The 11,355-nt window shown below is 34.8% G+C and overlaps 2 protein-coding genes across 25 annotated transcripts in view; one reads left to right on the forward strand and one right to left on the reverse strand.

Moving 5' to 3' along the window:
• vps13c (vacuolar protein sorting 13 homolog C) overlaps window positions 1–2,191 on the reverse strand; it is a 96,254-nt gene extending 94,063 nt beyond the window's left edge. For all 24 annotated transcript variants that reach the window (XM_073908570.1, XM_073908568.1, XM_073908565.1 and 21 more), the window contains exon 1: window positions 1,958–2,191. In XM_073908570.1, coding sequence (XP_073764671.1) covers window positions 1,958–2,057 — 100 coding nt within the window. In that variant the 5' untranslated portion in view covers window positions 2,058–2,191. The remainder of the gene's footprint in view (window positions 1–1,957) is intronic.
• A 4,070-nt stretch (window positions 2,192–6,261) lies between these two features.
• LOC100538327 (serine/threonine-protein kinase pim-2-like) lies at window positions 6,262–11,355 on the forward strand. Its single transcript, XM_068222628.2, has 9 exons — window positions 6,262–8,208; window positions 8,373–8,525; window positions 8,739–8,930; window positions 9,096–9,187; window positions 9,393–9,443; window positions 9,593–9,971; window positions 10,072–10,248; window positions 10,391–10,479; window positions 10,563–11,355. The coding sequence occupies exons 1-9, from the start codon at window positions 7,893–7,895 to the stop codon at window positions 10,635–10,637; spliced, it is 1,524 nt and encodes a 507-aa protein (XP_068078729.2). The 5' UTR covers window positions 6,262–7,892; the 3' UTR covers window positions 10,638–11,355.

Genomic DNA, 11,355 nt, shown 5'->3' on the forward strand with positions numbered 1-11,355 from the left:
AGGATTTTGGTTATTTAAATGAGCATGGCTTCGAACACTCCTTTTAATTTTACAGTAAATTAAAGAATCTAGGTGGAGTTGTTTCAGCCATGAAACATCCAGCTAAGTGACTACAATGACACATCAGAAAGTTTGATATGTGACTCCAATTAAAGTATACTAACTAGAAGATAAACAGAGCAAACAGCCATATTTGCATATAAACAAACAAACGCTGACAGTAAATGGTGCACAAAAAATAAACATTAACCATAAGTATAGAATTCATGGGACATTCAGAGGGTCATATCCCAGAGTAGGGCTGAACAATATATCGTTTAAGAATCCATATCGGAGTTTGTGTATCTGCAATAGTCGCAGGATTAGATTCAGATGAAAAGACAAAGATATTTAAAACAAAAAAAAAACTATTTTAATCATTTATAAAATGATGACCGTATTATTTTACATTTAATTGCTCAATTTGTGTATCCTGTATACAGTTTGACACCATAAAACCATAAAGCACTGTTTATTTTGCTTTTATTTTTGCTCTGATGTATTTATAAATGCTTGTTATGTGTGAAATTTTATGCTGATGCACTGCACAGAAAAAGACTTGATCATTCCAGTCGATCTATATTAAAGAAATCTTTCCAATTAGAGCTATTAAATCATCTGCTGAAATTAAATTCATATAGTAATATATGTATTTCGCATAGAGCAATAATAAACAGTTATTACCAATATTGTTTGTTTATTTATTATAGCTAACTCATTTGATTCATGGGCGACACTGTGACTTAACAGTCACCTCACAAAGACACATTCCCAGGTGGAAAAGTTGGCATTTCTGTGTGGAGTTTGCATGTTCTCCCTGTGTTGACGTAAGTTTCCTCCGAGTGCTCCGGTTTCCCCCACAGTCCAAAGACATGCGCTATAGGTGAACTGAATAAACTATATTGGCCATAGTCCATGTGTATGTTTGAGCGTGTACTGTATGAATGTTTCTCAGTACTGGGTTACAGCTGGAAGGGCATCTGCTGTGTAAAAAATATGCTGGATAAGTTGGCGGTTCATTTCGCTGTGGCGACCTTTGATTAATAAAGGGACTAAGTTGAAGGAAAATGAATGAAAGAATGAATTTGATTCATTTATTACAAATATTACAGTTGCATAAGTTAAGAAGTGCATAAAATTCCTTTTATTCCCCAAAATAATATATAACAAATAATTCTAATGTAAAATGTTTGACACTGTGTATCTCTAAAATAAGAACATTAATAGTGTGGGTCAGAGGAGCAATGGGATAAATCTGCAATAATATCCTGCATCAGGCTTTTTCAAGCAGTTATTTAGAAGCGTTTCAGTGATATTTAGCAGCTGTTTCTAATGGCTCCAGAACTTAATTCCCAGATTAAGTGGGTAAGTGTGCAGCACAGAAATTCATAGAGAATTGTATGGCATTTATTTTGTTGTTCCTCAAGGTGTGGTCCACTTCACCTTGAGCTTTACTTGCACACATTCATCACAACAAAACAAACAAAACAAGCCTACAATACAGACTGCTTGCATTCAGCAGCTCAGCTAATCGTCTTGAACCATTTTCTGTTTGTCTTATCAAGAAGACAATCGTTTCATTTATCTAATGCAAGCAGGAACTTGAGTAATGACCATGACAGCTCTTTTTTTTACACAGTTAGGGCGGGAAACACTACAAATATTAAAAGCAAACAATGTAAATAACGTTAACAGTTATATTCCTCGCCTCAGAAAGCAAGCAACTTAACAGCCTGCCAATCTTACAGAACAGAAACAATTATGACCGATAGTCATTTGTGGACACTGTAAAAAATGTCCGTATTAACGTGCACTGAACATCGACACATGACATTTTGTAATAAACAATAATTCGCAGAGAGGGAAACGCGTTTGTTTGCACTGATGTTTACAGGCAGTTTGACGAATATACGCTTACCTCCCCATATGCCAATCTTGAGCTGCGACTTGTCCAGGTTTTCCACATAATCTCCAATAAACCTGTTTAAAAGATCACTGACTAAAGACTCGAAGACCATGATGAGTCGAGAACGACAGCGACCCTGTCGCAGAAAACACGCTAAAATGACACAATCCGCATTTGCTAAGGTTACTTCCCTCGCAGTGTGACAGGCGTTCACGAGATCGGTTCATCCGGCGATCCACTCACACTGTCTGCGCCAGGGGTCTCCGAACACTTATCATTAACAGGCTGAGTAGTTGATACAAGAACGTGGATCACAAAGCGAAAGTGTGGTGAGGTAACTCATAGTCATTTGTTTACCAAATGAGAAACTCTTTAGAATATTTGATTAATTGATTTATGTGCAAGATATATCATTACTGTTTGCTTTAGTTGTTTTCCCTTAAGGATAATACATTTAAGTTATAGTTTACCAAGATGTAAATGTATGTACTGAAGATACACGTTTGATGATATACGTTATATATGTCCCAAATTATAAAAGAAAACATTAAAATATGGTTTTAATATTTAGCATTATGGTTTGTTATTTGTATGTCATTTGTGGTGGAAATTATTAAAAGTTATTTAAGTTTCTCTTTCTGTTGTTGTTGTATTAAAAATACAAGAAACCCACGCGAACATTATAATAAGGAGAACATGCAAATTCCACACAGAAATGCCAACTGACCCAGTCGAGGCTCAAACTAGCGACCTTCTTGCTGTGAGGCGACAGCACTACCTACTGCGCCACCACGTTGCCCATAATTCATTCATTTTTGAAAATATTAAAAGGATATTTTACCCCCAAATGAAAATGTATTTATCATTTACTCACCCTCACATGGTTCCAAACCTTTATGGGTTTCCTTTTTCAGCTGAACACAAAAGAAAATATTTAGAAAATTGTTATAAACTTGAAACCGTTGATTTCCACCGTTTATGTTATTCCTACTAACTTCTTTTGTGTTCAACAGAAAAAAGGAACTCAAACAAGTACAGGATGAGAAAATTATGACTTAATTTTCAATGCTGGGTGAACTATCCATTAAATAAATGCTCCAAAATGAATACATATCTTATTTCTCACATGCATTATATAATAAATCATAATAATCACTACCAACTTTATATGGCTTTAAATAATTTAATAAAAAATGCCTTGATTATACAAAATTGATTGCATAAATTTAGATTTAAGGACCTGACTGTGACTGTGATAGCGTTTATTTTCTGTCACACTCTCCTATTTGTCTTCTGGCTGTGGTTTTCTTTTAGGGACAAGTTTCCAAGCTCTTTCTGGTGCACGTGGTCTGCTTGAAATCTGTTTACAAGTTGATCTTATGATGTTTGAGCACATAGAGGCTTTTTTGTGTTTGTGCTGAAGGTTTTAAGTCCAAACATTTTGTCTTAAACCTCAAACCTTTAATTATTAGATATTGAAATACACAAGCTCTTCTTTCCTACCATACTATAGAGCTAATAATATGCCAAAACAATCTGAATTTGAATTGTGTTCATTTGAATTATTGACAATAGTTAAAGAGACTAAGCCTAAAAGAAAACAAATTAATAATAAAAAAATATATTTAGCAGAAAGTAGGTGGTGAACAACAGGGAAGAGTAGACGATCACAGAAAAGTCAAACTAAGCACTTTGGCCAATCACAGAGCTGTGGAGTATAGCTATTTCTGCACTGAATTTTGTAGAAAATCTGCAGATTTATGCTGTATGATTTTAGGAGTATTATAACTAAAACCTTAATATATGAAATAAAAAATAATACTTTTATAACTTATATTTAATGTTTACAATGCAAATCCAGTTAGATCCACATTATTTGGTAAACAAAGCAAGTCTCTTATATAATATATCTGCTGAAAGACAGATAATATGAATTTACAAACTATATTGTAGACAAATATTGAATATACTGAAATTATTTTAAAAACCGAATAAATATAAATTTACACACATTTACACAAGTAAATAAACCGAATCAATGATGGGCTAAAAATCTGCATAATTCTGTGGAATTCTGCAGTTGCAGATTCCGTGTGGGCCTACCTTTATAATGTAACCTCTGATGGGTTATTTCAGCAGACACAGGGCTCTTACACTTTACCAAAGTCACATTTAAAGACTTTTCAAGCTCTTTCTAGGTGCACTTTCAAACTGTCCCAGCATTTTACAACTGTGGTAAATGACATATTTGCATGCACACACTTTTTCAGCAAATTAGATAAGATGTTATTTGTTACAATTTGAAACTGTATTTTTACAAACTGGATATTTGCCGTCTAGGAATTCAGAACACAAAAAAGTTTGAAAATACGTCTACAAAAGAATTCAGCCTTGAAAAATTAAGTTTTCTTAAATTTCAGATGTTCAATAATATTCAAGTTATGAAATTCAAATAAAAAAAATTCAAACTAAACTTTTTTAGCGGCATATAAAAATTCATTTTTTTTTCAAATACAATTAATGATAGTTGAAATGAACACAATTCAAATTCAGATTGTTTTGGCATATTATTAGCTCCATAGTTAATGATGAGGTCTCTATATTGCCCACTATTCTTACAGACCACAAAGCTATTTTTCTGGGCATACGTCAAGGTTGTCCTATTTCAGCCTTTCTTTTCTTACTGGTAACACAAACTATGGCCCTGCATATTAAAAGAGATAGATTTTGTGGTATTAGATTTTTAGAGACAGAACTAAAAGTTTCTCAGTTTCTCAGTTAGCTGGCGACACTGCCATTTTTCTACAAAATGAAATTAAAATTAAAACTGCTATTGATTGCCTCAATCTTTTTTCGTCTGCATCTGGTTTATGTTTAAATATTAAAAAATGTGTAGTGTTCTCTCTGAAAATATGCAATGATACTAATATATATGGTATTCCAGTGAAGGAGATGGTAGAATATTTGGGTCTAAAATTTGTAAAGATCAAAAAGAGAGAAGTAAACTGAATTTTACACCAATTATTAAGAAAACAAAACAAACATTAAACTTATGGTTAATGAGAGATTTGTCAATTAAAAGAAAAACATTATTAGCCAAAACAGAAGTTTCGTCACGTTTAGTATAAACTGTTAAAGTCAGAATTATTAGCCCCGCTGTTTATTTTTATTGTATAACTATGGTTTATTCTGTAAACTATTGAAAAATATAGCCTAAAGGGGCTGATAATTTTGACCTTAAAATGCTTTTTTTAATAAAACAAAATAATGATATTATATTGATGATACAGTTATTCAAAAGGAATAGACAACTTTTAATTATTGTGAATTTATTTCAATTACAAGATCCCCATAACTGCTAAAGAATTTGCAATAGTATTTGATGCAATTTCTAGTGGACTTGTTTAGCTCTTATTCGGTAATGTATTCACTGAATCAAATCTTTTGCTTAGTAATCAGTTAAGTATCAATGGTGTGAAAATTATAGACAATAAATTGAATAACTGTTACATTAAAAGGTTTTGCAGAACTACATTGTTGCCTAAATGCAAATCTTTTTAAAATTCCTTATTTGAGCGAATTGAGTGGAAAAAAAGTTTAAAACTTACCTAGTAAATACTGTCTCACCAATAAAGTTAAAGAAGTGACATATAAACTAATACATCTAATTTATCCAGTGAAACAAGTTGTTACAATTTTTTTGAGACTTAGAATCTACGTGCACATTTTGTGAATTAGAGGAGGAATTGATAAAACCTGTTTTTTTAAATGCACATATACCCAAATGTTTTGATTTGATGTTGAATATCTTATATCTAAACTTACAAAATTAAAAATTTAGTTTTCTTGTAAATTTATTTTTTTAATATGCAATAGTAATAACAAAACTGTGGAGCAAAATTTGTTTATAATAACAATATTAATTTATTCAATATTAAATATTAATTTTAATGGTAATATATAGGAAGTACCGTGTACACAAACAAAAATGGTCCAATGATAGGCCATATATTTTTTTGTTTAAAAATGATTTTCAGCATTATATTGAAACCCTAAAAGTCATAAAAACATAAAAAAGCTTCAAGGATGTGTGCAATTATGGATTCATTTTCTTATGCAAATATTTTTGTGGTTTATATATACCTGTAATTTATTTTGTTTGTTTTTTTATTCTCTACTGCAGAGGTCTGCAAACTTGTTCCTGGAGGGCCGGTGTCCTGCAGATGTTAGCTTCAACCCTAATCAAACACACCTGAACAAGCTAATCAAGGTCTTAGGTACACTTGAAACATCCAGGCAGGTGTTTTGAGGCAAGTGGGAGCTAAACCCTGCAGGGACACCGGCACCCCAGGACCGAGATTGGTGACCCCTGCTCTACTGATTTGTTCCTTTGATGTGAAAAAAAAATAAGTATTGTATTCCTCATTTTTGTATGCTATTGTTCTTGTTATGCAAAAAAAAGGCTGAAAAACACTAGCTGTCTACACTAGCTGAAACACTTTTTCATTGGCTGAAAAACACTAGCTGTTCATAGCCTATTGGCCACATAATGGATGCAATTTTCTGGTGTTCAGCTCAAGCAATGTGAGCATCCAAACCATTAATTTATTCACATAAAAATATAATGTTCAAACATCTGTCTGTGTAATAAGATGTAATTCTTCTAATACGTTATTTTTCAGTGGCACAATGTTTTTATTTTTTGTTCTGATCCTCTAGATAGAGTAACCTTTAAAGTGATAGTTCACACATAAATTACAATTTACACTCTATTTACTCACCCTCAAGTGGTTTCAAACATTGACAAGTTTCTTTTTTCTATTGAACACTACAGACTATTTTGAAGAAAGCTGAAAACCTATAGGGTGGCACGGTGGCTCAGTGGTTAGCACTGTTGCCTCACAGCAAGAAGGTTGCTATAAACGCTGCTTAAATACAGCAGAATTTTTAACTTAAACTGCGGTAGAGTGTAGTTTCAAGCCTAGTTAATCACATGAAACATAAAATTCAAGGTCAGTTGATAACTAAAAAAAATGACACACTCAAATCCATAGTGTTTTGAGATATATATATGAGAGAGAGTGTGCTCTGTGGACTTGGTGTGTGTTTTCGGTAGAGTTTGAAAAAATGGGCTATATGCAATCATGGTCTTATAAAAAAAACATTCAGAAATTGATTTAAAAATTGATGCCCAAAAAGTGCTTAGTGCTGGACAAAGCCAGAAAGTGTGAAAAAGAGTGGCTGGAGATTGTTGACACCCGTTACAAGTTAGATCAAAACCAGGCCGAGCTTCATAATTTAAACAAACATTTTGAAATATATTTTATTTAATTAAAATTGTTTCCTGAAAAACACACGTCCTCTAACCTATAAGGAAAATGAAAGGAAAATACTAGATTCAGTAGATTCACATTATTATGTTATTAAATCCCATCCACACATCTCTACTCTAATTAATTTCTGACTTCAATTCCTTATACATTAAATATACATACAAAAAGAAATAAAACTCTTCAAGTAGACTACTCCCACTGAGATCATGAAGTAATGTGGACTATCAGTTCTCTTCAGATACCATGATATTTGCCGCCCTCAAGTGGTTGAGAAAGAGAATTCAACCAATAAGAAAGTATTAGCGACGCAGCATTATACTGCAGAAGTACGGAATTAAATATTTATAAAAGTGTTTAAACAAGTATTAAAACAAGTAGATTTACATTTATAATATGATTTAATATTTATTTTAGCTTTATTTTAGGCATTACTATAAGAATTGTCAGGTATAATGTATGCAATATGTAGTTCAGCAAATTTTAAAACAAAACAAATTGATCTCAAGGTCTTTCTATTTGATGTCATAATTAGAACGTCAAAGTGGAATGTTAAGGCTTGACGGTAATTTAGTTTTAGTGGGTAGTTTGGAGTGAGACAGTGCGTTTGTTTTATCATGGGTCAGCGAATTTCTTGTCTGAATATAGCGACAGAGTCGGAGTGTGTGTACAGTTTACATCCTAGTACACCACTTCAGTTAAATAATGACACGCCTCCTCAAGAAAACCATCAGCTTGATGAGAGCCGTGTCGTTCCTTGTGAGGAAGATGGAGGGAGTTTGGTAAAGGAGAAAAAGAAAGAGAAGAAAAAAACGAGTTTTTGGAGAAAGCTGTTCCGCTTTTCACGCCAAAGAACTGGAAGGGGTAAAAAGGTGGAGCAGGTGGACAGTGAGAAGGTGAAGCCAGTCACCGAAGCAGAACCTTCTACTGATGGTAAATCCCTTTATTTTTTGTGTGACTGGAATTTTTTTTTTTATAAAAATGATCACCATAGCTTTAAAATATTGTCTCTGCAAATATATGTATTTGTAAAAGGATTGAAACGTTTCTGTGTGTTTTAATTAAAGTAAATGTTGAATGTATGTACCCCTCTTTAGATCAAACCTCAGTAGGAAACATCCCAAACCCTGTTGAGCATCATGACAACCAGCAAGCTCCTAACAGCCTTGAGGTTCCTTCCTCCATCATTGACCTGCAAATACAGGAACAGTGTGAGAATGTGGAGCTGGAGGAAGAAACGTCTACTGATGGTAAATCTCTTCATCTTTTGTGTTTACTGAACTTAATCATTAAAGAAGATCATCATAGCTTTAAACATTTGCAGAGTTCAAATGTTCAGATGTGCAGATGTTTGTGTATCTGAATTCTTCAGTTTTGTCTTTGTAAATACTATAAATGTATTATTTGTAGCAGTATTGAAATGTTTGTGTGTTTATATATAATTGTTATATTTTTCTCTTTAGATCCAACTTCAGTGGAGACCATATCTTCTGTAGAGAGTTATGGTCCTCAGAACACTCCCAACAGTAGTTTTGAGATTCCTCTCTTCGCTGTTGACGAGCAAATCCAGGAGTTTCCAGATGATCTGTCAGAGGAAGAAACTGTGTGTCCTCTGGCAGAAAACCCAAGCCAAGACATGGTCTTGATTATTGGGAGTAAGTTCATATTAATTATGGCTGCTTGATGCTTTCACTTTTTGAAAGGATTAGATGTTTCTGCATTATGTATTAGTGACGTAATGGTGTATAAAGTGGTAATAAAGTTTAACTTTTGCATTGTAGAATATGAATCTGTCTCTAAAACTAATTATATTTGAACAGGCATGTGCTGGACCTACAACATGGGTGAGCTACTGGGAGAAGGAGGATTTGGTGCCGTATATGCTGGTGTCCGTGCCCATGATGGTCTTCCGGTAAATTTACATATATTTTTGCATAATCAACCTAACAAACTATATTTATGTGTTATGCTTTGTCTTTTGTTACACAATTAGAGCGCTTGATAAATGGTCAACCTGACCAAACATGCTACAAATTCATGACTAGAATTTCAACAAGGATTATTGAATGGCCTGAAGTAATCCTGTGCTAACTGTTATATTCTGTTTTGTTGATCAGGTGGCAATCAAGTTTGCCAAAAAAATGGAGGGCATGGAATATCTCTACGTTGTAAGTAGACTCATCTCCTCTAACTCTGTTTTTATTTTATTTTTTCAACAGTGTTAATCATAGACAGCAAACTATCTCTCAATAAACAAATTATAAACATGTTGTGCAAACCACCTTAATTTAACCATCCTAAAAACTCTTTCCACTAGCCTGGCCTTCCAGAACTTGTACCACTTGAAATCGGCCTCACACTTATGGCAAACAAGGGTCCCAGCTCACCCAACATAATCGAGCTGCTGGATTGGCAGGACTTTCCAGACCATTATATAATGGTCCTGCAGCGCCCTTCACCATGCCTGAGTGTGTTCAAGCTTTTGGAGAGCTGTGGCAACATCTTTGAAGAAAGGTTTGCTCGGTATGTGATGCGCCAGGTTATCGAGGCAGCTGAGACCTGCTGCCGGCGCGGAGTATTCCACAGAGATATAAAGTTGGAGAACTTGATCATCAACACACAAACCATGGATGTCACCTTGATTGACTTCGGCTGTGGGAACCTGTTCCACGAAACAGAGTACCACACTTTTAGTGGTATGTACAGTATTAAAACTTTAGTGTCATGGCACACAAGCTGCTGAATACAGTAAAAACAAACTGTTGTAACTCAGACATGCAAATCTCTTTCCTCCAGGCACAGAGATGTACTGCCCTCCAGAGTTTTTCGAAACGGGCAAATACTTTGCACGGCCAGCAACCGTGTATTCGCTTGGAGTGCTGCTATACACTATGGTGTGCGGATATATGCCAGACTACACGGATCGGGAAAAGATGCAGCACTGGCTCTGGTATCTGCCGTCTTTGTCTTGTGGTAAGAACTTGAAAAAATTGTAACAATCAAACAAAAAAGTGTCTGACAAAGCCACTTGGCTCAGCTGTCCAAAATGCCATCAGGAGAAGTGTAATGTAAAGGATGTTTAAAGTAATAGTCAAACAGTAATCCTGTCTTTCAGAATGCAGTCATCTCATAAATGCCTGTCTGCATCCCGATCCCAGCGAGAGGATACAACTGGAGCAGATTCTCCTCCACGACTGGTTTACGGTACCTATGATCTACAAAAACTTTTCAAAATGTCAGTTTTTTTGAGGACAATAAACCTGATTTTGTTTTTGTTTTTGCTTTAGATCTCACCATCAGACATGGAGGATGAGCGCCCGGTCCTGGTCATGCAGGAAGAGCTTATTAGCCAGGCATGCTAACACCAGTGGCCTCACCACCTCTCCAGTCCTTTGCTTCTTGCTAATGTCTGGTGTCAGAGCTTGCAGCAGCAATATTTGTGTCTTGCAGTGTTGCTGCCAAAAATGTATTGTTGAATTGAAATAAAATTGTGTCAATTGAACTGTTGTGTTTGTCATGTTTTTGTCCATTTATTTGCTGAATTAGAATTAGAGTTTGCATTAAGCCTAGTAAGACCATGATTAACTAGTACAGGTGTATTTTATTATGAAAGAAGCTAAAAAAAAAGAATATTGTGGTCCTCCAGGAGCTGGATTGGACATAGTAAGCAGTAAGGGATGTGTATTTATATTGCACATTTATTGTGTATGACCATACACCCAAAGAGCTTCACAATCATGAGGGGGGTCTCTCCTTACCACCACCAGTGTGCAGCATACACTTGGATGATGCGATGGCAGCCACAGGACAATGGTGCTAGTTCGCTCACCGCACACCAGCTTTTGGTGGAGCTTCAGTGAATAACTGGTCTTGGGCTGCAGGGTGATATGGCTGTGGTTGTGATATTTCTGCACTATGAATATATACAAGTGAGAAACTGCATTCTACATGATGCCCTGGTTGCTGACTTGTGTCACTGAAAGAGACATATCAGTCTTTAAAATGATGGAAGCATTGATCTATAGATAATTCAATATCTGCATCAACACAACAACAACAAAAAAGCATGTTTGGAAGTAT

This window comes from Danio rerio, chromosome 7, assembly GCF_049306965.1.
Source record: "Danio rerio strain Tuebingen ecotype United States chromosome 7, GRCz12tu, whole genome shotgun sequence".
NCBI classification, from domain to species: domain Eukaryota; kingdom Metazoa; phylum Chordata; class Actinopteri; order Cypriniformes; family Danionidae; genus Danio; species Danio rerio.

Bases quoted from the DNA above. Each gene is read 5' to 3' on its own strand.
- LOC100538327 (XM_068222628.2), top strand. From the start codon at position 7,893: ATGGGTCAGCGAATTTCTTGTCTGAATATAGCGACAGAGTCGGAGTGT. The intron at 9,444-9,592 runs GTAAGTAGACTC...TCTTTCCACTAG, and splicing joins GCATGGAATATCTCTACGTT to CCTGGCCTTCCAGAACTTGT. The intron at 9,972-10,071 runs GTATGTACAGTA...TCTTTCCTCCAG, and splicing joins AGAGTACCACACTTTTAGTG to GCACAGAGATGTACTGCCCT.